This window comes from Gamsiella multidivaricata (assembly GCF_025024155.1).
Source record: "Gamsiella multidivaricata strain RSA 2152 chromosome Unknown BC939scaffold_32, whole genome shotgun sequence".
Lineage (NCBI taxonomy): Eukaryota > Fungi > Mortierellomycota > Mortierellomycetes > Mortierellales > Mortierellaceae > Gamsiella > Gamsiella multidivaricata.
The window spans coordinates 349990-369071 of record NW_026251740.1 but is presented as its reverse complement, the minus strand read 5'-3'; the positions used below and the strand labels follow the sequence as shown (position 1 = coordinate 369071).

The following is a 19082-nucleotide window of genomic DNA, read 5'->3' as shown; positions in this document are numbered from 1 at the left end:
CTATCGGTCCCTTGAGTGGCGCCGCGACATCTACGACTCTCCACATATCGCAACCACCTCGTGGAACGTCAATCGAGAGTGCTCTGCAGTCCACCGTGGCAACTCTTCGCCGCTTGTCTGTATCGGACAGCAAACTACCGCTTGTGCCACTCAAGGAAGACGAGGTAACCAAGCAATACTCAATATTGATTTGTGGAATATCTCTTTAGCGGCGAATTAACATGTGATGAACGATTTGTATTGTGAATAGGACGAGGCATCCACCAGCACCCATGAAAGGCAGGGTCACCGACGATCTGTTGCATTTTCTAGGGATGCTGCGGCGACCTTGGGCGACAGTTTTGACACTAGGCGCAGAAGCAGCACATCCGGGTACCAGCCTAATCGTCGTTCAGTCATCGTGAAGCCGGAAGAGGTTGCTGCATTGCAGGAGGGCAAACCTTTCATTCACTCAGCCTTCAGTTTCTCGAGCGATGATGAACCAGACGCCATTGCCGATACCCTGTCTGCCCTCGAGGGCAAGGGCGCATCAAGCAACCGCTCCAGCTATTCGTCAAAGGACACACATCAGCGATTCGGCTCAGGTGTGGATGCAAATTCCCTGGCGGAGTTTACTGCTAGGTTGCCTAGTCATATGAAGGGCGTCGGTGCTGCACCACTTGTCAATAACGATGATGCTCAGGACCGTCGTCGTTTCACAACAGCCTTCCACTCGTCTGCCATTGGTTCTAACCGCGCATCGACTCTGATCTCTACTGGCGTGTTGGGCACCACCAACAAGCGACTCTCCACTATTGCCGGTGTCAAAGAATCGGATCGTAAAGATTGGCGCATGTGTAAGCGACAGTTGTGTATTTGATTACAGGTTCCTGGCATGGCGTATATTGTCTAACTGCCTAACGTATCGTTTATCGTTTCTCCCGGCGCATGTGCATAGCTACCCCTGCGGCAACCCACGGACATTCTAGGAGAGACAGCATCAACCTGAAGGAGACTGCAGGTGGCCGTCGTGCTCTGTTCACAGCCCATTTGACGTACTCTGACTTTCATTCATTATTGACAAGACAGAAGCAAAAGTACGTCCAGGGAGTTCTGAGGATCAACAAGCGCAACCGGTCTGACGCCTATGTTACGGTCGACACGCTTCCCGACGGCGACGTTTATATCTGTGGCAGCAAAGACAGAAACCGTGCACTCGAAGGTGATGTTGTTGGAATCGAGCTTTTCGACCCCGAGGAGTTGCCTCAGCAGAAGGGAGATAACAACAGGGACAAGAAGAAGCCCAAGCGGGTCGAAGATGCTGAGGATGCAGATGAAGTAGATATTGAAGAGTTAAAGCCCAAGTACTGCGGACGCATTGTGTCAATTGTCGAGCGTTCGTTGTCCCAGATGTTTTCGGGCACGCTGACTTTGCAACGCCCTAGTGGCTCTGGCAAGAAGACTGAACGCAAGAAGCAGGACGAGGATGATCAAAAGGACCAACCGCGTATAGTCTGGTTCAAGCCAGTAAGTTCTCGAGGTTGTCTTTGAATTACCCCCGCATTTTTTTGCGGAACCCATTCTGACACGCGTACGTGCGATATGTTGCCTCTTCTAGACCGACAAACGCGTCCCGTTAATCGCTATTCCCATCGACCAAGCCCCTGCGGACTTTGTGGAGAATCATTCATCTTATATCCAGAAGCTGTTTGTGGCGACAATCAAGCGCTGGCCTTTGAGCTCGCTTCATCCCTTTGGACAGTTGGAGAGGGAACTGGGCGATATTGGAAACATTGAAATTGAGACGGAGGCGCTCCTGGCCAATAATAATGTTATAACAACTGCTTTCGGAGAAAAGGTCGAGAAATGCCTTCCTGAGATCCCTTGGGTTATCCCGGAAAAGGAACTGAGCCGACGTCGCGACCTTCGCAAGGACTGCATCTTTACGATCGACCCGGCAACCGCCAAGGATTTGGACGACGCAGTCTCATGCACTCGCCTCGATGACGGAACGTTGGAGATTGGCGTTCATATCGCGGACGTGTCGCACTTCATCAAGGTTGGGTCTGCTCTGGACAGGGAGGCGAAAGCCAGAGCGACAACGGTTTATCTTATCCAAAAGGCCATTCCAATGCTCCCAAATGTTCTCTGTGAGGACCTTTGCAGTTTGACAGCCAATGTCGACCGCCTAGCCTTTTCTGTTTTTTGGAAGATGACGGAGGACGGCCAGATCCTGGACACTTCATTTTCAAAGTCGGTCATCCGATCCTGTGCCCAGCTGTCTTACGATGATGCTCAGAAGGTGATCACTACGGGCTCGTTGGATCCCAAGGTTGAGGTGTTTGGTCAATCGCGCTCGTTGGTTGAAGGAAACATTCAGATCTTTTTTGTAAGTCATGGTTTACTATTCGATGTAAGGAGGTGTCAATCCTTGTATGAATGCAAGTTTACTCATCGATATACCTTGTATTTATTATTCATTGCTGATCGTAGAAATTGTCTCAAGTCCTTCGCCAAAAGAGATTTGAGAACGGCGCGTTGTCGATCAACTCAATTAGGCTGTCTTTCGAAACGGATGAAAACAACAACCCGCTGGATGTCTCCGTGTATGAGCTCAAGGAGAGCAACAGGCTGATCGAGGAGTTTATGTTGCTTGCTAATATGAGCGTCGCGAAGCAGATCTGTGAGTCCTTCCCTGAGCAGGCTCTGTTGCGTCGTCATGAGGATCCGCTCGAGAAGAGGATGATGCACTTTATCTCGCATATGAAGAAGATCGGGTTGGATTTGGATGCATCCAGCTCTGGAGCGCTGCAACGGTCTTTGGATGCAATTCAAGATTCAGATGTGCGCAAGGTGGTCCGTTTGCTAGTGATCAAGCCCATGCAACGAGCCAAGTATATCTGCAGCGGCATGTTGAGTCCCGACAAGTACCATCATTATGCCTTGAATGCTCCCCTGTACACCCATTTCACGTCCCCTATCCGTCGATATGCGGATGTTATCGTGCATCGCATGCTTGAAGCGTCTCTTACAGGAGGTATGTTTGCTCTTATATCATTTTCATGGCTTTCATATTTGCCCCGCATGAATATTTTTCCTGACAAACTACCCTTTTATATAGATTCAAAATTTTACTTGACAAAGGAGTCGTGTCAAAAATGCGCAAATCTCTGTAACATCAAGAGGGACGCTGCGAAGCTGGCGCAGGAGCAGAGTAGCCATGTATACCTCAGCGTACTACTCAGGAATATGACAGAGTCCAAAGGAATGGTGATCAGGGATGCAATAGTCGTTCAAGTGCTGGACTCAGCCTTTGATGTTCTTGTCCCAGAGTACGGCTTGGAAAAACGAGTGCATGTGGACCAGTTGCCAGTGGAACGCCATGCCTGGAACAAATCCTCAGAGACACTAAAGCTGTACTGGAGCACGGAAGCCTTCAAGCCAATTGTCGAGGAAGACCCTGTTTCGACCAAGGGAGACGACAAGGACCGTCGCCTGTCCACATTGGTACCGGCCCATGCAGGCAGCTCGGATGCGATGGACCATCCAGATGATGCCACGAATGCGTATGAGGATGAGCGTGGTCTGTTTGAAGACGAGAGTGATTATGACGATGACAACGAAGGCCTTTCAGGAGATGGCTCGAATGGGGCGGATGCAGAGGAAGAGGAGGAAGGGGACGAGGCCGAAGACGAGGCGCGACGACTGACGAGGATTCGCATCTTCAGCCATGTAAAGGTGCTGATCACTGCAGACACAACCGTTTCGCTGCCTGTGATTAAGATTGTTGCGGTGAACCCATATGCTGCACCAGATGCAAATGCACCTCATTCGTCTTCCTAGCCCCGTTGCCCTATCTTTTGCTTTTTCTGGTTGATTTGTTACGAGTATTGTATGATGACAAATACACCCTTCCTATATACATATATATACCGGTACATTTGCTTTCAATTGAATAAAGATACGGCCGCTGCTGCTAGTGCCGGTACCTGAAGATAGATGTTTAGATGACAAAGAACGGAACGCCACTCGCCCAACCTACTTTTTCAGTCCAAGAAAGTTGCCAGTTCAGCCACTGCAATGGGCGAAATTACTAATGGCAACGGCGATGTTCACTCTGCATAAAAGGAGCACGCATCTGGACCCATTTCCTTCTGCTCTATCAAATTTACATCGTTCTTCATCTTGAGTATCATCGCACCTTTCCTGGTAATCACACACAGCTTGCAAAAAAAAAAAAAAAAGGTAATAATAATAATAAAAAAAAAATAGTCTGGGGGAACATAGAAGGGAAGGATGAAGGTGATCCATATCGCACTCCACGTTACGGTCGCACTGCTCCTCGCCCTGGCCTTTGATTGCTACAACACTCGCAGTCATCATTCGTCTCTCCAGGACATGTTCTCTGCTCTGTCCACGCGCCTACTGTCCCTCGCGACCGTGAGAACACTTAGTAAACATGCTCCTTCCACCTCCTTTGACCACTCCAAAGACATCCGCCATATCCAGCCATCCTCTTCATTATCGTCATCAACAACCACATCTTCGTCAACCATGTCTGACAAGCTTCCTGTCTACTTTATCTCTCATGCTGGTAAGAACTAAGCTTCAATACCGTCTAATACGATTTTCATTTGTAAAGAGTACAATACCATGGCGTGACACTCAAAACTAATGATGTGCTCCTTGCAGGCCCCAACCAGGCGGTCGATGAATCGGTTACGGCCGACTTTTTCGCAGAGCTCGGTAAAAAATGGACGTCGCTCTCGGATCCAACCCCGGCGTCGATTCTGGTGATCTCGGGTCATTGGGAGGGCGATCAAGGTATAATCCGAGTCCGCACATCGGAGGAGAACAAACTCTACTACGACTTTTACAATTTTCCCGACTTTATGTACAAGTTGCAATATCCATCCAAGGGTAGCCCCAAGCTGGCCAACAGAGTCCTGCAGCTCCTAAGTGAGGTAAGTTGTCTGGACTCGTTATCATTTGTGGAAATAGAGACGTCTTGTATTCCTCCGGTAACTCTGATCTGTCAACTTGTTTCTTTTTGAATTTAGGCAAACATCCCAGCAGAGGCAGAAACAAAGAGAGGAATCGATCACGGCGTGTGGGTGCCGCTCTTACGCATCCTGCCTAAGCCCGAGATTCCTATTGTTCAGATGTCGCTTGCAGACATGCGAGACCAGCCGACGGAGAAGACCTTTGAGTACCATTACAAGCTTGGTCAGGCATTGACAAAACTTCGTGAGGAAAATGTGCTGATTGTGGCGAGTGGTACAGCCGTACATAACCTGCGGGATCTGGGCACGTACATGCGATCAGGAACCAAAGTGGCACCTTATGTTGCGCCCTTTGATGCCTTGCTAGACAAAGTCGCGCTGTCGGAGGTATGTATACCTGGCGATCATTGATGTATTCCCTTATTCCCATATCATTCTATGGGGCAGACCAATAACCAACACGTCAACTCTTTTTTCTTCTTCGAATAACCAGTCTGAGAGCGAGCGTCGAGTGGCAGCGATCAATGAGATGGCGCAGTCCAAGTACTTGAGGTCTGCTCATCCATCGCTGGATCACTTGCTGCCGTTCCATGTCGCGCTGGGGGCAGCTGGCGAGGACAAGGCCAAGATCCTTCATAAGAACTTTTTCCTGAGTCTGTCCGAGAGTGCCTATTCCTTTGGCGAGAAGTAGCTCAGAACAGGAACCTAGTCAAATCGAAATAGTAAAAAAAGAGATATTCTGAGATATTCTGCGCAGCGTAACTGCATCGTGTCAGCCTTACCTCTTTAGCTTTGGCAGGTGCTCTGGTCTGACGTATTCGCGGCGCCCTGTTTATTATACTCATTGAAGATCGATGCGGGTGCTATTGGTTCGGCAAAGCGGCGGTGGCGATTTTTATTATTTTTGCGAAAGCATGTCTTGCTCCATATCACACACAAATACTCATAGCTTAAAAGGGCATCGGGTCTGCAAGAGAGATCATTTCCCTTCCATTTTCCTCATTCTTTTTTCTTCTCATCTTCTTCTCATCTTCATTCGATCAGGCCCAGGTTTACGCCACCAAACATGACCCTGACCAAGCTGATCAAGTACACTCAACTGCCCTCGTCTGAGTACTCACAACAGACGCTCGGTATCCACAGTGGGACCAGGATCGAGACTGATCAGATCCTTCTGCAGCCCATCCAGGTGCGTGTGTAGACTGTCTGTGTGTAGGCGTTTGGTACAGCAGATTGTTGTATCCTGTCTGCTATGCGCGCATTTGAAGGCGGTGCATGGTGTTTTGCTGCCGGTCTCTTGAAGATCCACACATGTACGATAGATATACCTGAGCCTCATTGCATTAGTCACTGCACTGGCTATGTTTCGGATATCCAGGCACAGCAATCGACATACTGCCCATGCCACTGCTTTAACCATTCACTCCTATGCGCTTTTTTTTTTTTGACCGCATTCTTATCACTTGTTCGTTTTCGTTGATGTGTGCTTCCGCGTACTCATTCTCTGATGCGTCCTTCCATCTCCTCCCGACCCATCATTCACCCGCCCACCCGCCCACTCTTAGCTCGATCGGGATGCTCCACTGCTGTGGGAAGTGTACAAGAACCACACTTACCTATTCAATTACATGCCGCATGGAGCCCTTGAGACGTATGAGGAATTTTATAAGATCCAGGAACGCTTTTGCCAGTCCTCGGACTTTTTCAATTGGGTCTGTTATGTCTCTGCACACCCGAGGGAAGATCCAGAAAAGAAGAAATGGGTGCTGTGTGGATCGATCTGCCTGCTCGACATTTCCTTGCCCTTTCGACGCTTTGAGGTGGGCAGCATCTGGTTTCATCCTGCAGTCCAGAGTACGTTTGTGATGTTGGAGACGACGTACGCGCTGCTCCGGTTTTCGTTCGAGCGTCTGCAGGCGGGCCGAGTGCAGTGGAAGACACACTCGGAGAACATTGCATCCCAAAAGGCGGCAACCAAGCTCGGCTTTGACTTGGACGGGTTGCACCGCAAGCACATTATCCACTCGGACGGGACCTGGCGCCACACGTATTTTTACTCGATGACGGATGACGACTGGTTCGGACGGGAGGAGACCAGGGATGGACGACGGGGGCTGGACGTGGCATCCACAGCCGAGGCAACGACGGCAGAGCAGGCGCGGAAGGAGGCACAGGGACGACAGAGACGGCTGGAGGAGCTGATTGCGGAGAGGAAGAGGGGAGGGAAGGCACTGCCGAGCATTGTTGTGGAGGGAGGAGCTTTGTCGGCGTGAGAGTTGTATCGGGGGAGAAAGTAAGGTTGCGTGTGGGGGGAGCCGAGTCAGTCATGGGTGGGGGAGGGAACCTTAAACGGCACAATAAAGCATCTCCACGGACAAACAATGAACCCAAACCATGGGCCAGTTACCCTGCCGTTGCGCCGAGGCGGCCAAGGAGCCCATGATGACGGGAGTCTCGCCTCCTTCGTGGATCTGCCCCTTGGGGGCCCCTGGGCAGGCTCGGCTCCCCAGGGCAGATGTCCACGCAGCAACGCGTAGGTGTGTGGCGGTGGCATCCACGCCCTGGGGGGATGCGGGGGACCCCGAGCCTGCTCCTGTCCCGCCCTCTTTTTCCCACACTTTGCGTTTGCAGTCCTGTCCCCAGGCGGTGTCCCTGTGGAGAAAGAAGACGCCTGGAGAGTATAAATACGCCCCATGGCCCCTGGCTCCTCCAGCCCAGCCTAGCTATCCTCCTTCCTTCCTTTCTTTCTTTCTTTCTTATCCATCTGTCCTCCCACTCTTCCCCTCCCTCCTCCGCCGCTGTCCGGTCAGACTAAACAGGCCAACCTCCCCACTCTTCTTTTTTTTTTTTTTTTTAAACTATTCTACTTTCTTGGTCTATAGGTCTATACTGTACTCATCTTTCACACTCCTTCACATCAATGCTCATCATCAACCCATCCTCAAGACTCATTCCAAGGCATGCCTCGCTCGCGACCAAGTCCTGCCTCAGACTCGGCCTCCGATCCCTCTCCGCGGTTGCTCAGTCCGAAAAAAGCTCTCCGCTCTCCTATGTAAAGGGCGCCACGGTCGATGCACGCCAGCTGTGCGAGGACCCCATTGGCAAATACTGGGACCACGTCGTCGACCGCTTCGGCGACCGCCCCGGACTCGTCGTCAAACACGAGCAGGACCTGCACTGGTCCTTCCGGGAGTTTGGCGAGCAGGTCGACAGTCTCTGCCGTGGTCTCTATCAATCTGGCCTTCGAAAGGGAGATCGACTCGCGTTAGTCTAAATTCAGTTGCCGCTCTGGAGCAACTCCTGTGTGCATAGTTGGTGTCTCATTATAACCGCAATCCTACTTTACTGTTCTCGATAATAGTATCTGGATGCCAAACAACAGTGCTTGGGCAACACTTCAGTACGCTACTGCAAAGTCAGGCATCATTCTCGTTACTCTTAATCCTGCGTAAGACCACAACGCCGCGACTTTCATGATTCGATACACTCTAATGTTGCGCTAGTTGAGTCCGTAATGGTCTGCTGACACGCCAATTGCTCACTCCTGCAATAGATACCGCAAGCAGGAATTACTTCAGACACTGTCGCTGGTAGAGTGCAAGTCGCTCGTCTGCGTGCCCAGCCTAAAGTCGTCCAATTACAGTAAGATGTTGCTCGAGCTCCTGCCGGAGCTCGAGTACCAGTCGCCAAATGAGCTCGCCACCGCGAATATCCCTTCGCTTCGCCAAGTCATCATGTTCGACAATGGATCTGACGTCCCTGAGACAGCTCGCTTGAAGGGCCTAACAAAATTCCAGGATTTGTTGGTCAAGAACCGAAGCATAGCAGTGGATGAGTCCCTGCAAAAGGAGAGACTCGGCATCAACAACCGGGACATTATCAATCTTCAGTTCACCAGTGGCACTACAGGATTGCCCAAGTAAGAACCCGAGATGTTTTTTGATCGGCTGGACTATATAATACGATATTGACTCGTATACTGTTGATCGGTTCAATCATACTTAGAGGAGTATCCTTGTCGCATCGGAACATCCTGAACAACGGCATCTTTATTGGTGACAACATGCGGCTGACAGAAAAGGACCTTCTCGTCTGCCCCGTCCCACTTTTCCATTGCTTTGGACTGGTTCTCGCCAGCATGGCAGCCATGACCCACGGGACTGGTATCATTTACCCCTCACAGTCTTTTTGCCCAGAGTCAACCTTGAGAGCAGTTCATGAAGAGCGTGCCACAGCCCTCCATGGAGTCCCCACCATGTTGCTGGAGGAAATGAACCATCCCAACTTTAGCAAATATGATCTCTCGACACTGCGCACAGGTATTGCCGCCGGCTCACCGGTCCCAATCGAGGTCATGAAGAACGTGCAGACTAAGATGCACCTGACGGAGCTCACGATCTGCTATGGCATGACAGAGACCTCACCCGTGTCTTTTATGACGCGCACGACCGATGCACTCCAGGACCGGTGCGAGACTGTTGGTCGTATCATGCCCCACTTGGAAGCCAAGGGTACGTGATAACAGTACAAGCCGCTGTTACTTCTTTATTGTAGTTATCATTCGGTCCAGAGTGTATAACATTATGTTTATTTTTTTACTTGCTTACAATCACCTAGTCGTTGACCCACAAACAGGCGAAACCGTGCCTGTCAACACGTCAGGAGAGCTCTGCACGCGTGGCTACTCTGTGATGGAAGGCGGATACTGGAAGTCCAAGGCTCAGACGGATGAAGTTGTGGATTCAGAGAGCTGGATGCACACTGGCGATACAGCCATTCTCGACGAGCGCGGCTTTTGCAGGATTGATGGCCGCATCAAGGACATGGGTACGTCCAAGAGAAGTATCAAATAGAAATAACTGAAAAAAGGCTCATATCGGCTGAGCTCGGAACTAACCTTCCACCAACGTTGTCCCCCATTGTCGCCTGGTAGTAATCCGCGGGGGCGAAAAGATTCATCCGGTTGAGGTAGAGAACTGTTTGTTCGGGATGGAGAGTATTCAGAATGTGTCCGTCATCGGCGTCCCCGACAAGCGCTACGGGGAGCAGGTGTGTGCATGGGTCGCGGCTAAGCAGGGTCATGTGGTCACTCTGGAGCAGGTCCAGAAGTTTTGCGAGGGCAAGATTGCGCACTACAAGGTACCCCGTTACTTATTGGTGGTTGACCACACCGAGTTCCCTACCACACCTTCGGGCAAGATCCAAAAGAACATTATGCGTGAACGCTCTCGTGCGCTCCTGAATTTGTCGTAGATGACAATGACATCCTAGAAACCTCGGAGATTGGACGTTAATGCTGAGAAGGATGCTGAGAAGTGAAGCTATTATATCATTAAGAAGGCTCGCCACGATTTCTTCTAAAGACGAAATAAAGGGAAGATGTATAATATGTAAGTCTAAACTAAAGTTGTCTTCAATTGTTCAAAACCATCTCTACGCTGTATTGCCATGTTCAGAATAATACAATTGGCCTTGGGAGCTATTTGCAGTCTCCACAGGGCTTCTTTTCAGAGAAACATACTTGAGATGCTGGAAAGGGTTTTTTTGATAGTTCCATGCCTGTCCACAAGTCAAACCCGATAGCACTTTAATAACTGCTTGTTCCTTGGGAGCTTTCTAAACCGAGGCCTACACTTGCTATCCAATGACAGTTAGACGTGTGACAAGAGAGGTGTGGAAGTTTTAGGCTGATCTTCCATGTTGGTTGGTTGAAAGGAGTGGTGATAGTTTGGTGTAGAAATAGTTGAAGAAGTCTGCAGCAATGAACCGGTAAAAGCCAATATTCGAACAACCAAGCTGTTGTCGATATCCAAACCAAGAAAAGAGACAAGGTCCGAATTCTACAGGCAGCCCTGTATTTTAACCATACTCTCTCAAGGGCCTCCTGCGCTCAGTACCACAGGGGGATCTTTAATAGCACTGTCCGGTCCCCTTTATATAGGTATATAGGTCGCCGGACGGTCTTTTCTATTAAGCGTGAACCTAGTAAAGCATCTGTCCTATATGGCACAATCAGCAGGCGCCTTCATGAAACCTTTCCGCTCCACAAGACGACCTCACATAGTATGATTCAGGACCCGAGGGTCTATTCAAATTCAACTAAAAATCGGAAAAGGCGGTAATCGTCGCGTCCTAGCACGGATTCTGATTTAGAGACGTTCAACCATAATCCAACGGATGACAGCTTCGGGCCATTGCCTGCAGGTAAACCTAACCTGTCTCACGACGGTCTAAACTCAGCTCACTGATAGGAAGCTATGAACGCTTAGCTGCCACAAACTAGTTATTTATATAAAATCGTCTAACATACACGAGACGTGCGTCCATATTGGCACCACAAAAGTGAAAAACGTGTTTCCAATGATATCGAAGTTGGAGCTTTATACGGAATAAAAAAAGGAAAAGTAGGGACTCAAGAAAGGGGCGGTTAAAGGAAAGGGAAAGTAGGGCTGAAGAAAGAGGCGGGGTAAAAAAACAGACTGATCAAAGGGGACTATATAAATAAATATTATCTTGGGATCTTGGAACGGAATATTCGCCTAGCATGGGACGAGGTTCTGGTTCAGCGTATCGCCAAAGAGCATGGAAGGCGAACCATTCGAGACTTTGATAACTTTGTAGGTATTTAGGAAGGTCTCGCCACAGGTGAGGGAGTTGGTCGCCCATAACTCGCCGTTTTGGTAGAACGGCTGATAATAATCTGTGTTCGCATACATCATAAGTCCATAGGAACCAGTGTTCTTGGGATCCTGGAAAGTGACATCGCACAAGTTGCTGAATCTTCCACCATTGGGTCCGGTTATAATCTTCCTCGAAGGTGTTCCCGCTATAATAGGGCCAGTACTGAGGCAATTATCTTCGACATTCATGTTGCTGTCGGTTGTGTATAGTATCCATGTATATCCCTCGTTCTTGAATTTGAAAACAAATGTCAGGATGCTGTTGTTTGGGCCCTCGGGTGAAACCTTCACGATTGACTCTTCCTTTGTCACATAGCCATTCCCGTTGCTGTCCTGAAGTGTGTATCTTTGGCCAGATTCGATAGGCCTTCCACAAGAATCTAACGGCTTGGCAATGCCAGCCTGGTGGGGGCAGGCGCTGTAGACCAGGGCTGGGAAAAGAAACAACAAAAGTGCCAAAATCAACACTGCATGACTTGGTTAATTAATAGTGAACACAATAATAAATAATAAATAATAAATAATAAATAATAAAAAAAAAATGGGCGGTCGCATCATCTTACTTTTGCAAGCGCGAAAGCTTGGTCAGGACGTGTGGGGTTTTCTGTGGGTTCTGTAAGTCTTCTTGTGAGCGTGCTCTTGCGAAGGTCCGTGCGACGGTTTCTTGCGATGGGTTCTTGCGTGCTGTTGAGGGTTTGGATCTTGAAGAAGTGTCGGTTGAGTTTTGATGGTGGACAGTTTGAAAGTGCACCCCTTTATATACGTGATGCAAATCCCCTCTTTCTTTGATTAGGCTATCACATTCTTGTCCTTTTCCTTTGCAGCATGAGAGTGCTCTTGAAGCATACGCCAATGCAAAGACTAGAAAAGTAGGTACGGATTATAGAAAGAGGGCAGCATGGATGCGAGAAATGGCAGTTTCCTGTGTTCAAACTGCAGAGTACTGTGAGCTGCAGATGTTCCGAGGATAGTTGATAGTGTTCTCCTACCTCGATCCTTCTGCATATCTCTCTGCCATTATGCGTTTTTTCGGTCGTTTTTTTTTTTTTTTTTTTTTTTTTCACCACAGTACAACTGTCCTTTCAACGGACATGTTTTATGGTAAAATGTAAGGGGAGGGGGGGTACACGGAATATGCAATGCCCCTACCTACATTGCTACCCTCTGATATTTGATCTAAATTCCTACTTACTAACAACCCCAATGGTGCTTTATGTTTTAATCAGATTCTACATCTCGTAGTATTATCAGGTTACTTGGATCGTATGCATGGGTGTAACTAGAACATCATTTGACGCGATGAACAGGCTCCGCCACTCAAGAACTGATCACGCCTCCTCAATAAGTTCGACACGTCTAAATCGCGAGAAAATATCCACGATAGCTGTCGATCAGATCATGATACAGACTCAGCTCATAATGAGCTGTCGCAAAGGGCGCTTATAATCGCTTATTCCGTGGACTGATACAAGTGCCGCTCTATACGTAAGGATGGCAGTTATTCATACGGAAAAGTCTTCAATATTCAAACATAAACGTACAGGAGGGTTTGAAGCCGGTAAGGACACCTCTTCCTAATCCCGGATGCGTATTTCTGAATGAGGGTACTTACCTTTGGCTCTAGCCTGCAATACGGCTAGACCAGAACCACTTGGCCGATGGAGAGAAGGGGCCCGCAGAAATACGTCTTACGAGAATTCCAGCTCTCCAGAGACCGCAAACGGAGGTCTGCCCAGGCCCAAGCAGAAACAAAGTAATAACAGAGGCGAGATCAAGTGAGGGCAGTAATCGATTAAGGCTTCTTGCAGAATACTTTCCTGGCACACATGCTGACAACTTGAAGTGGCGATGGAGTCAATGTAGGATGAAGGAGAGGAGGATGTCTCCATCACCATGATAATAAAAAACCAGGATAATTAAGTCACCCTTCCGTGATATTCATGCTCTGACACTCCGTCCGATCCAACAGTCATGTACCCTACTGTCAAGAAACCCCATGCCGTCAACGCCGTCGAAATCTCGTCGTTGACAGTGCCTGGGTTCTTCAAGCTGGTGCCTGCCGAGGATGAGAATCCCTCCAAGTTTGCTAAATGGGACGAAGCTCTCGACCTGGAGGAGTTCACTCAGGGGTTGTTTGATATCAGCCGAGATGGAAAGATGGCCGTCCACGCATATATCTCCGACTGCTTCACATATCTCAAGACTAAAGGGAGCGAAGCTTGTTGGCACACGAAGACATGCGGGTTTCGGAATCGGTGTATTCTGTCGCTGTTGGAAGCAACCTGTATCGCTCAAGCCTTGAAATCAAGAAGATACTGTTAGTCCATGTCAGATATTCAGGAACATCCATCACAGCTAAACGGCAGTGCTCCTAACTGGATTTGTTTGATCTCAAATCATACGAATCATCGAGAGAGTCTGTCGCTGCCAGCGTCGCCCTCCATTCGCTCCCACGTCAATGGCAACAGCAAAAGTCGCCTATAAGAGACTCAGCGCAGGTATAATCCAGCATTCCTCACCATTGACCATTGTCACTTTTACACCTCAGGAACGTCGACTTGAGATGTTCGCCCTTCGACAGCCTGCAGCAAGCGCTTTATGTTGAGCCATCTAGCCGTTTCACTGCCCTTGACCTGAGCTATCCTCCTCGCCTTCTTGAGGCACACACGCTCACCCGCTCTTCTTTTCTTTCTTTTTAGTCCACAGATCCATGCGAGCCAGCTGATCAGTGGCCACCAATCGACTTTTGTGCACTCATAGACCCACGCGAGCCAACCGATACACCCCCGCATGCTGCTCTACGCAAACCTACAAACCCGCACAAGCCCTTCGATCTGTGGCAAACAACAACCAAGCTGCACAAGCCCACATACTCATACCAGCATTCTGACCTGCGCCAGCCTTTTGATCTGCATCAGCCCGTTATTACCAATGGCGAATTCAAGGAATCAACCACAGCAGCCACGACGATCTCTGTCACAAGGCCTGAGGATGACGGCGCCCTGGGCTGTTCCGCAGGTACAAAGATTCGAAACTGCTTCACGGTCTTTTGTCGCTGTCTTAGTATAATATATTTCACGCCATAGCTGTCTCCAAATGCCCTAAGACGCTCCCAACGCCACGTAAGCCTTCGAAAAAGCGTGGTAGAGCGACTTCCGATACCGACCACAATGCAACCAGGCTCAAGGTCGAGGCTCTTGGCATGATCTCATCGAGTCTGCTATAAACTTGGTACGTGCTCTGTTTCTCACCCTATTTAGTGTCGTGTTCGTGAATACCTGTCTAACATGTTGTATTGATGTCATAGTATTTCGGAAAGACAGCTGCTCTATCTCCTGAGGAAAGATCGTTTTCAGAAGTCCTCGCAAGTGGGAGTTAGGAAGCGCCTTGCTTTTTGTTCATACTCTCTGCCAGCGTACACTAGCACGTCACATGTTATAGTCTCATGAATGTCGTTAGACTACTCTCGGGACGAAAGAGGCAGTCTGAGACGGATGCCATGTTGCTGTGGACGTTCATCTTTAAGGATGGATTACCTCTGGACTCCTGCCTGAGTTTGCACTTGTAAGTCACTGCTTTGCTGATTCGTGTACACATACAGTGTTCAACTGAATTATATTGCGCTAATGTCTCTTCTTACTTGGTTTCTTGCAGTCGTCCGATCTTCAGAGAGGTGAACAAGGCTGGGCCGCAAGCGCGTTGTCAAGTGCACGCAAGTGCGATTGCATCCTGAATGTCGATGGTGTCGAGGTGGGGAACCTCAAACCAAACAAAGTTCGTGTAGTTCGTTGGACGTGGCGATTCAGCTGAGAAAGAATGCCAAGTTCAATGAGAGTATCCTGCTGTCATTGCAGAATTTCGATTTGAAATGCCCACCCATTTTTAACATTCAAGGTAAGAAAATTGCACTGAAAGACCGATTTACTAAACCGGAATCTCTTTTTTGTAGGAACTGCCGCAAGTGTTTACATCATAGAGCGATGGAGGATATTTCGATCGTGGGACGGGCTTGCTCCCCCTTGGCGCTACCTACCTCGCCTAGCCAGGTGCGGTTCTCCCTGGAGAAGGGTGAAGCCCAACACGCCCTACTGATCAACCCGGTTCGTCAGGTACAATAAGCCATGATCCAGCGGGAAAAAGCGAACATCAATTGTATGTTTTTCCAGACTGTTTGCGGAAATAAGCATACATACAGGTTTTAAGTATAATAATAAAGCAAGCTTATTATTAAAGTTTTTAAGTATTGCGCTGGGCACACAAAGGCTACGGTAGAACTGGATGGTGTCGTTTTTTGATTCTTCGTTTCTTGATCTAGCGTGTACCTGGCGGAAAAAAAATGAGGTCCATGTCACTGCCTTTTTTTTTTCTGCTTCGCCCAAGTGTCCTGTGCTCTCCATTTCTTAAGCGTCTCTGCTCTCAAGAATTCAAGTGATATCTGTTCCCTCTCGCTTCAAGTGGGCTATACAAGATATTTCTGCTGTTGATAATAACATTCATCTTGGAGAGATATAGAGAAGCGTAGCAACTCAAGTCATAGAAGTGTACACGACTACCATATTGTCTTTGACCGTTTTGCTTTCATGTTCCCATCCCATGACCGTTTAGAACTGCGTACGAGCCTCCAACAGCCAACATAGCTCGAGCAGTCCTGATATATGGTGCCAGCTCAGTCTAATTGTTACCGTTACAAGCTCACTTCTTCTTTCCTACTCGCTATTCCGTAATACCTCTACCGCGCCTCGTCCCACTGCCAAAAAGAGCTCCATGTCTTTACTGATGCATATAACAAGGAGACCGAAATGAAGGAGGACTTGACTTTGAATATGAACACAATGTGTTCGTGATGATCAAACCCAACATACTCTTCTTTTCCAAACCATCTATCGTCCTCAGTTAGTCCTACTCGAGGCATACGGCGTCCGAAATACTATGTAATAACACTAAGTTTTTATACTGGGCCTCATACGTACAGTAGTCTATGGGCATGCACCAGGAATATCTGAAATAAAGACTGGGCAGAGGTACAGCAATTGGGCTTTGGATCCTATAGCCTCAACTTGCATGGTTATTGGAATCTGCCTATGACTACTCGCTTTCTATCATGCTCCTCATTTTTTAACAATGATGTCGAGTCAGAGGGAAACGTAGATACCTGAGATTAGTGCACCGCCTTTATGCACACGATCTCAAAGGAATCGTTGAGCCTCTTTTGAAGGTAACCTGGGCTGGGGAACCATTCAACGACCTCCTAGAGCACGCGTTTACGCTGCAGATAAGCACAGTGAATAGATGATTTCGCCTGCCATGCCGGAGAGCATGTAAGATGTATGGGAAATGCTGCGACTTTGCTATATCGGTCTATATCTTTACTCTGTTCACGGGAGTTATGTAGTTTAGCGAACTTCGCCGTCCAGAATGCAATAACACAGATGGTGTTTCTAAATAAACAGTGAGGTCGAGTGAGAGCGTATGAGAGAAGGTTCACGATTACTAAAGCTGGTTGGACCGATGTGAATGGTCTCCGAGGAGCTGCTATTTGTATAAAAAGAGTGCTCTGTGGTTAAAGCCCCCTTCCTCCCTTCAATCGCCGAAAGCAGCTCCTCCATATTCATTTCCACTGCTTCTTCTCTTACACATATTCATTACCGTCTATGTCTGAGGAACGTGTACTAACTGGTGCGGAACTGGAGGAGTTGGCCGAGAAAAAGTTGGCAAGGGGCCCATTGTTCTACGAGACCGAATCCGACCACCAGGAGGCCATGGGCGATTTTTACACCGTGGTAGCTGAAGCCTACAAGAACAGCAAGCAGTGTACTGATATGCATGCGATGGCTCCTCTTGACGCGACACTTTCTTTATTCAGCTGTTTACACGCTTACCCTGCCTTTTTTTTTTTTTTAGGGAAAGAATCTGGAGATGCCTACTGTAAGGCTTCCGACTGGTATAAAAAGAGTGATCCCTCTGATCCCTCTGATCCCTCTGATCCCTCATTGGAGGCAGGTGCTTATCTTAAGGCCGCAGTGAGTTATCGGAAGTGCTCGACTCCCTATGGTATGTGTAACAGCCGTCTTAATACAGGAAGTATTTCGATCCACCTTTACCTCCAACTCTCTTCTTTCGATCTAGGCCTTGATTTCTAACACGCATTCTCAGATCATATCCACGTCGTAAAAATTTTGATCATGATGAGTGTCAGCATGGAAAATTATAGCAAGGCTGCCGATTTGCAAAAGGATATCGCCCTCGTTTATGAGACAGAGTTGGACGATCTATCCACGGCACTGTCATGTTACGAGACTGCAGCCGAATTTTACACCACCGAAGACAGCCCTGCGTATGTTGCACAGTTTCTTCTGTCGCCGTAATCGAGAGGATTGTCGGATGTGTCTTGACCCCAGTTATTCCCAACAATGATAGGACAACTCGCGGATGTCTAGCTAAGGCAGGATCAATTGCAGCGATGCTCCAGCTATACGAGAGTGCGATTGAAAACTTTGAAAAGGCTGCGCAGGAATCCTTGATGAGCTTTGTAACGAGTACCTCTTTCCAGCTGCACTGCTTCAGTACAGGACTCTGCTACCTCGCTCTAGGGGTAACTGAAATAACACGGCGCTTTAGTGACACCTGTCGCTGCCGGTATAGCTCAAGGTCTAAGGGTTGATGCACTAACTGGTAGAATCTGAATAGGTCATCGCACGAGTAAGAACATCCATCGGTCGTTATTCTTGCGTGGACGTATGTTTCGGTACTACTCGTGAAATGAGATTTCTTAATGTAAGTAAGCGTTCGGCTTATTCTCCTTTATGTTGTCGCACTGCACATCCATTCAATGGCACTCATTCTGCCTTCACAATGACTTGCTTGCGTGATATGACAGGACATGATGGATGCATTAGATGCTGGGGATGCGGAACAGTACACGACTGTGGTTATGGAATACACTGACAAGTTTAAGCTGGACCACTGGAAGACCTCCATACTGCTGGAGATTAAGAACGGGATGAGGGACGAAGATGGTCTGATGTAGCAACAGAACTGTAAAGGTGGCTCTCTTCCTTTGCTCGTCTCCAAAGGATCTTCAACAAATAAACACGCTTGAGACGGCCGCAATCAGCAACAAAGCGTAAATCCTTGCAATGGAGCACAAACTTGAGTTGGTCGAACGAGTAAGGTTATAAAGCTGGCTGGTGCGCCGTGTGGGATGCCATCAAATTCAGGCTGTTGTTACCAAAAGTAAGATGGTCTTCAGCAGGTTCCACACAGTATCCAGAACCGAGGGGCACCCATCTCTCCTCTTGGATGTATTCGCACTCCAGACTGCAGAAAGCTGTACCTTGGGTGCTGTTGGCCGCTGCGCACGCCGGCCCCTGTCGATGCAATTGAGTCGACCATCCGACCGCAGCGCAGCTCTTCCCTTTTT

At 48.5% G+C, this 19082-nt stretch overlaps 7 protein-coding genes across 7 annotated transcripts; 6 read left to right on the top strand and 1 right to left on the bottom strand.

Annotated features, from left to right (window-relative positions):
- Positions 1-927: 927 nt before the first annotated feature.
- Positions 928-3822, top strand: BC939DRAFT_397083 (uncharacterized protein; the record flags this gene model as incomplete). The annotated part of the gene is made up of 4 exons (XM_051552332.1): positions 928-1506; positions 1598-2368; positions 2473-3016; positions 3101-3822. The coding sequence occupies 4 exons, from the start codon at positions 928-930 to the stop codon at positions 3820-3822; spliced, it is 2616 nt and encodes an 871-aa protein (XP_051412332.1).
- Positions 3823-4146: 324 nt separating this feature from the next.
- BC939DRAFT_451562 (Extradiol ring-cleavage dioxygenase, class III enzyme, subunit B) lies at positions 4147-5773 on the top strand. Its single transcript, XM_051555685.1, has 4 exons — positions 4147-4573; positions 4672-4943; positions 5040-5369; positions 5476-5773. Exons 1-4 carry the CDS (start codon positions 4276-4278, stop codon positions 5671-5673), a joined length of 1098 nt encoding a protein of 365 aa, XP_051412331.1. The 5' UTR covers positions 4147-4275; the 3' UTR covers positions 5674-5773.
- Positions 5774-5869: 96 nt separating this feature from the next.
- On the top strand, positions 5870-7318 carry BC939DRAFT_451559 (acyl-CoA N-acyltransferase). The gene is made up of 2 exons (XM_051555684.1): positions 5870-6171; positions 6548-7318. The coding sequence occupies exons 1-2, from the start codon at positions 6049-6051 to the stop codon at positions 7253-7255; spliced, it is 831 nt and encodes a 276-aa protein (XP_051412330.1). The 5' UTR covers positions 5870-6048; the 3' UTR covers positions 7256-7318.
- Positions 7319-7789: 471 nt separating this feature from the next.
- BC939DRAFT_451557 (AMP-binding domain protein) lies at positions 7790-10377 on the top strand. The gene is made up of 6 exons (XM_051555683.1): positions 7790-8246; positions 8344-8430; positions 8536-8901; positions 8988-9493; positions 9600-9809; positions 9916-10377. Exons 1-6 carry the CDS (start codon positions 7903-7905, stop codon positions 10233-10235), a joined length of 1833 nt encoding a protein of 610 aa, XP_051412329.1. The 5' UTR covers positions 7790-7902; the 3' UTR covers positions 10236-10377.
- Positions 10378-11521: 1144 nt separating this feature from the next.
- BC939DRAFT_477170 (uncharacterized protein) lies at positions 11522-11851 on the bottom strand (the record flags this gene model as incomplete). Its single annotated transcript, XM_051558649.1, has 1 exon — positions 11522-11851. One exon carries the CDS (start codon positions 11849-11851, stop codon positions 11522-11524), a length of 330 nt encoding a protein of 109 aa, XP_051412328.1.
- A 1782-nt stretch (positions 11852-13633) lies between these two features.
- BC939DRAFT_503197 (uncharacterized protein) lies at positions 13634-14888 on the top strand (the record flags this gene model as incomplete). The annotated part of the gene is made up of 4 exons (XM_051560375.1): positions 13634-13917; positions 14076-14160; positions 14362-14680; positions 14749-14888. The coding sequence occupies 4 exons, from the start codon at positions 13634-13636 to the stop codon at positions 14886-14888; spliced, it is 828 nt and encodes a 275-aa protein (XP_051412327.1).
- Positions 14889-17247: 2359 nt separating this feature from the next.
- Positions 17248-18800, top strand: BC939DRAFT_423868 (soluble NSF attachment protein). Its single transcript, XM_051553133.1, has 6 exons — positions 17248-17473; positions 17564-17713; positions 17816-17996; positions 18080-18254; positions 18350-18436; positions 18540-18800. The coding sequence occupies exons 1-6, from the start codon at positions 17314-17316 to the stop codon at positions 18687-18689; spliced, it is 903 nt and encodes a 300-aa protein (XP_051412326.1). The 5' UTR covers positions 17248-17313; the 3' UTR covers positions 18690-18800.
- Positions 18801-19082: the final 282 nt, after the last annotated feature.

Coding starts and splice junctions, on each gene's coding strand:
- BC939DRAFT_451562 (XM_051555685.1), top strand. CDS start 4,276: ATGAAGGTGATCCATATCGCACTCCACGTTACGGTCGCACTGCTCCTC. Junction 4,574..4,671: donor CTACTTTATCTCTCATGCTG/GTAAGAACTAAG, acceptor TGCTCCTTGCAG/GCCCCAACCAGGCGGTCGAT. Junction 5,370..5,475: donor ACAAAGTCGCGCTGTCGGAG/GTATGTATACCT, acceptor TCGAATAACCAG/TCTGAGAGCGAGCGTCGAGT.
- BC939DRAFT_451559 (XM_051555684.1), top strand. CDS start 6,049: ATGACCCTGACCAAGCTGATCAAGTACACTCAACTGCCCTCGTCTGAG. Junction 6,172..6,547: donor TCCTTCTGCAGCCCATCCAG/GTGCGTGTGTAG, acceptor GCCCACTCTTAG/CTCGATCGGGATGCTCCACT.
- BC939DRAFT_451557 (XM_051555683.1), top strand. CDS start 7,903: ATGCTCATCATCAACCCATCCTCAAGACTCATTCCAAGGCATGCCTCG. Junction 8,247..8,343: donor CGAAAGGGAGATCGACTCGC/GTTAGTCTAAAT, acceptor TCTCGATAATAG/TATCTGGATGCCAAACAACA. Junction 8,431..8,535: donor CTCGTTACTCTTAATCCTGC/GTAAGACCACAA, acceptor CTCCTGCAATAG/ATACCGCAAGCAGGAATTAC.
- BC939DRAFT_423868 (XM_051553133.1), top strand. CDS start 17,314: ATGTCTGAGGAACGTGTACTAACTGGTGCGGAACTGGAGGAGTTGGCC. Junction 17,474..17,563: donor CTACAAGAACAGCAAGCAGT/GTACTGATATGC, acceptor TTTTTTTTTTAG/GGAAAGAATCTGGAGATGCC. Junction 18,437..18,539: donor GTGAAATGAGATTTCTTAAT/GTAAGTAAGCGT, acceptor GTGATATGACAG/GACATGATGGATGCATTAGA.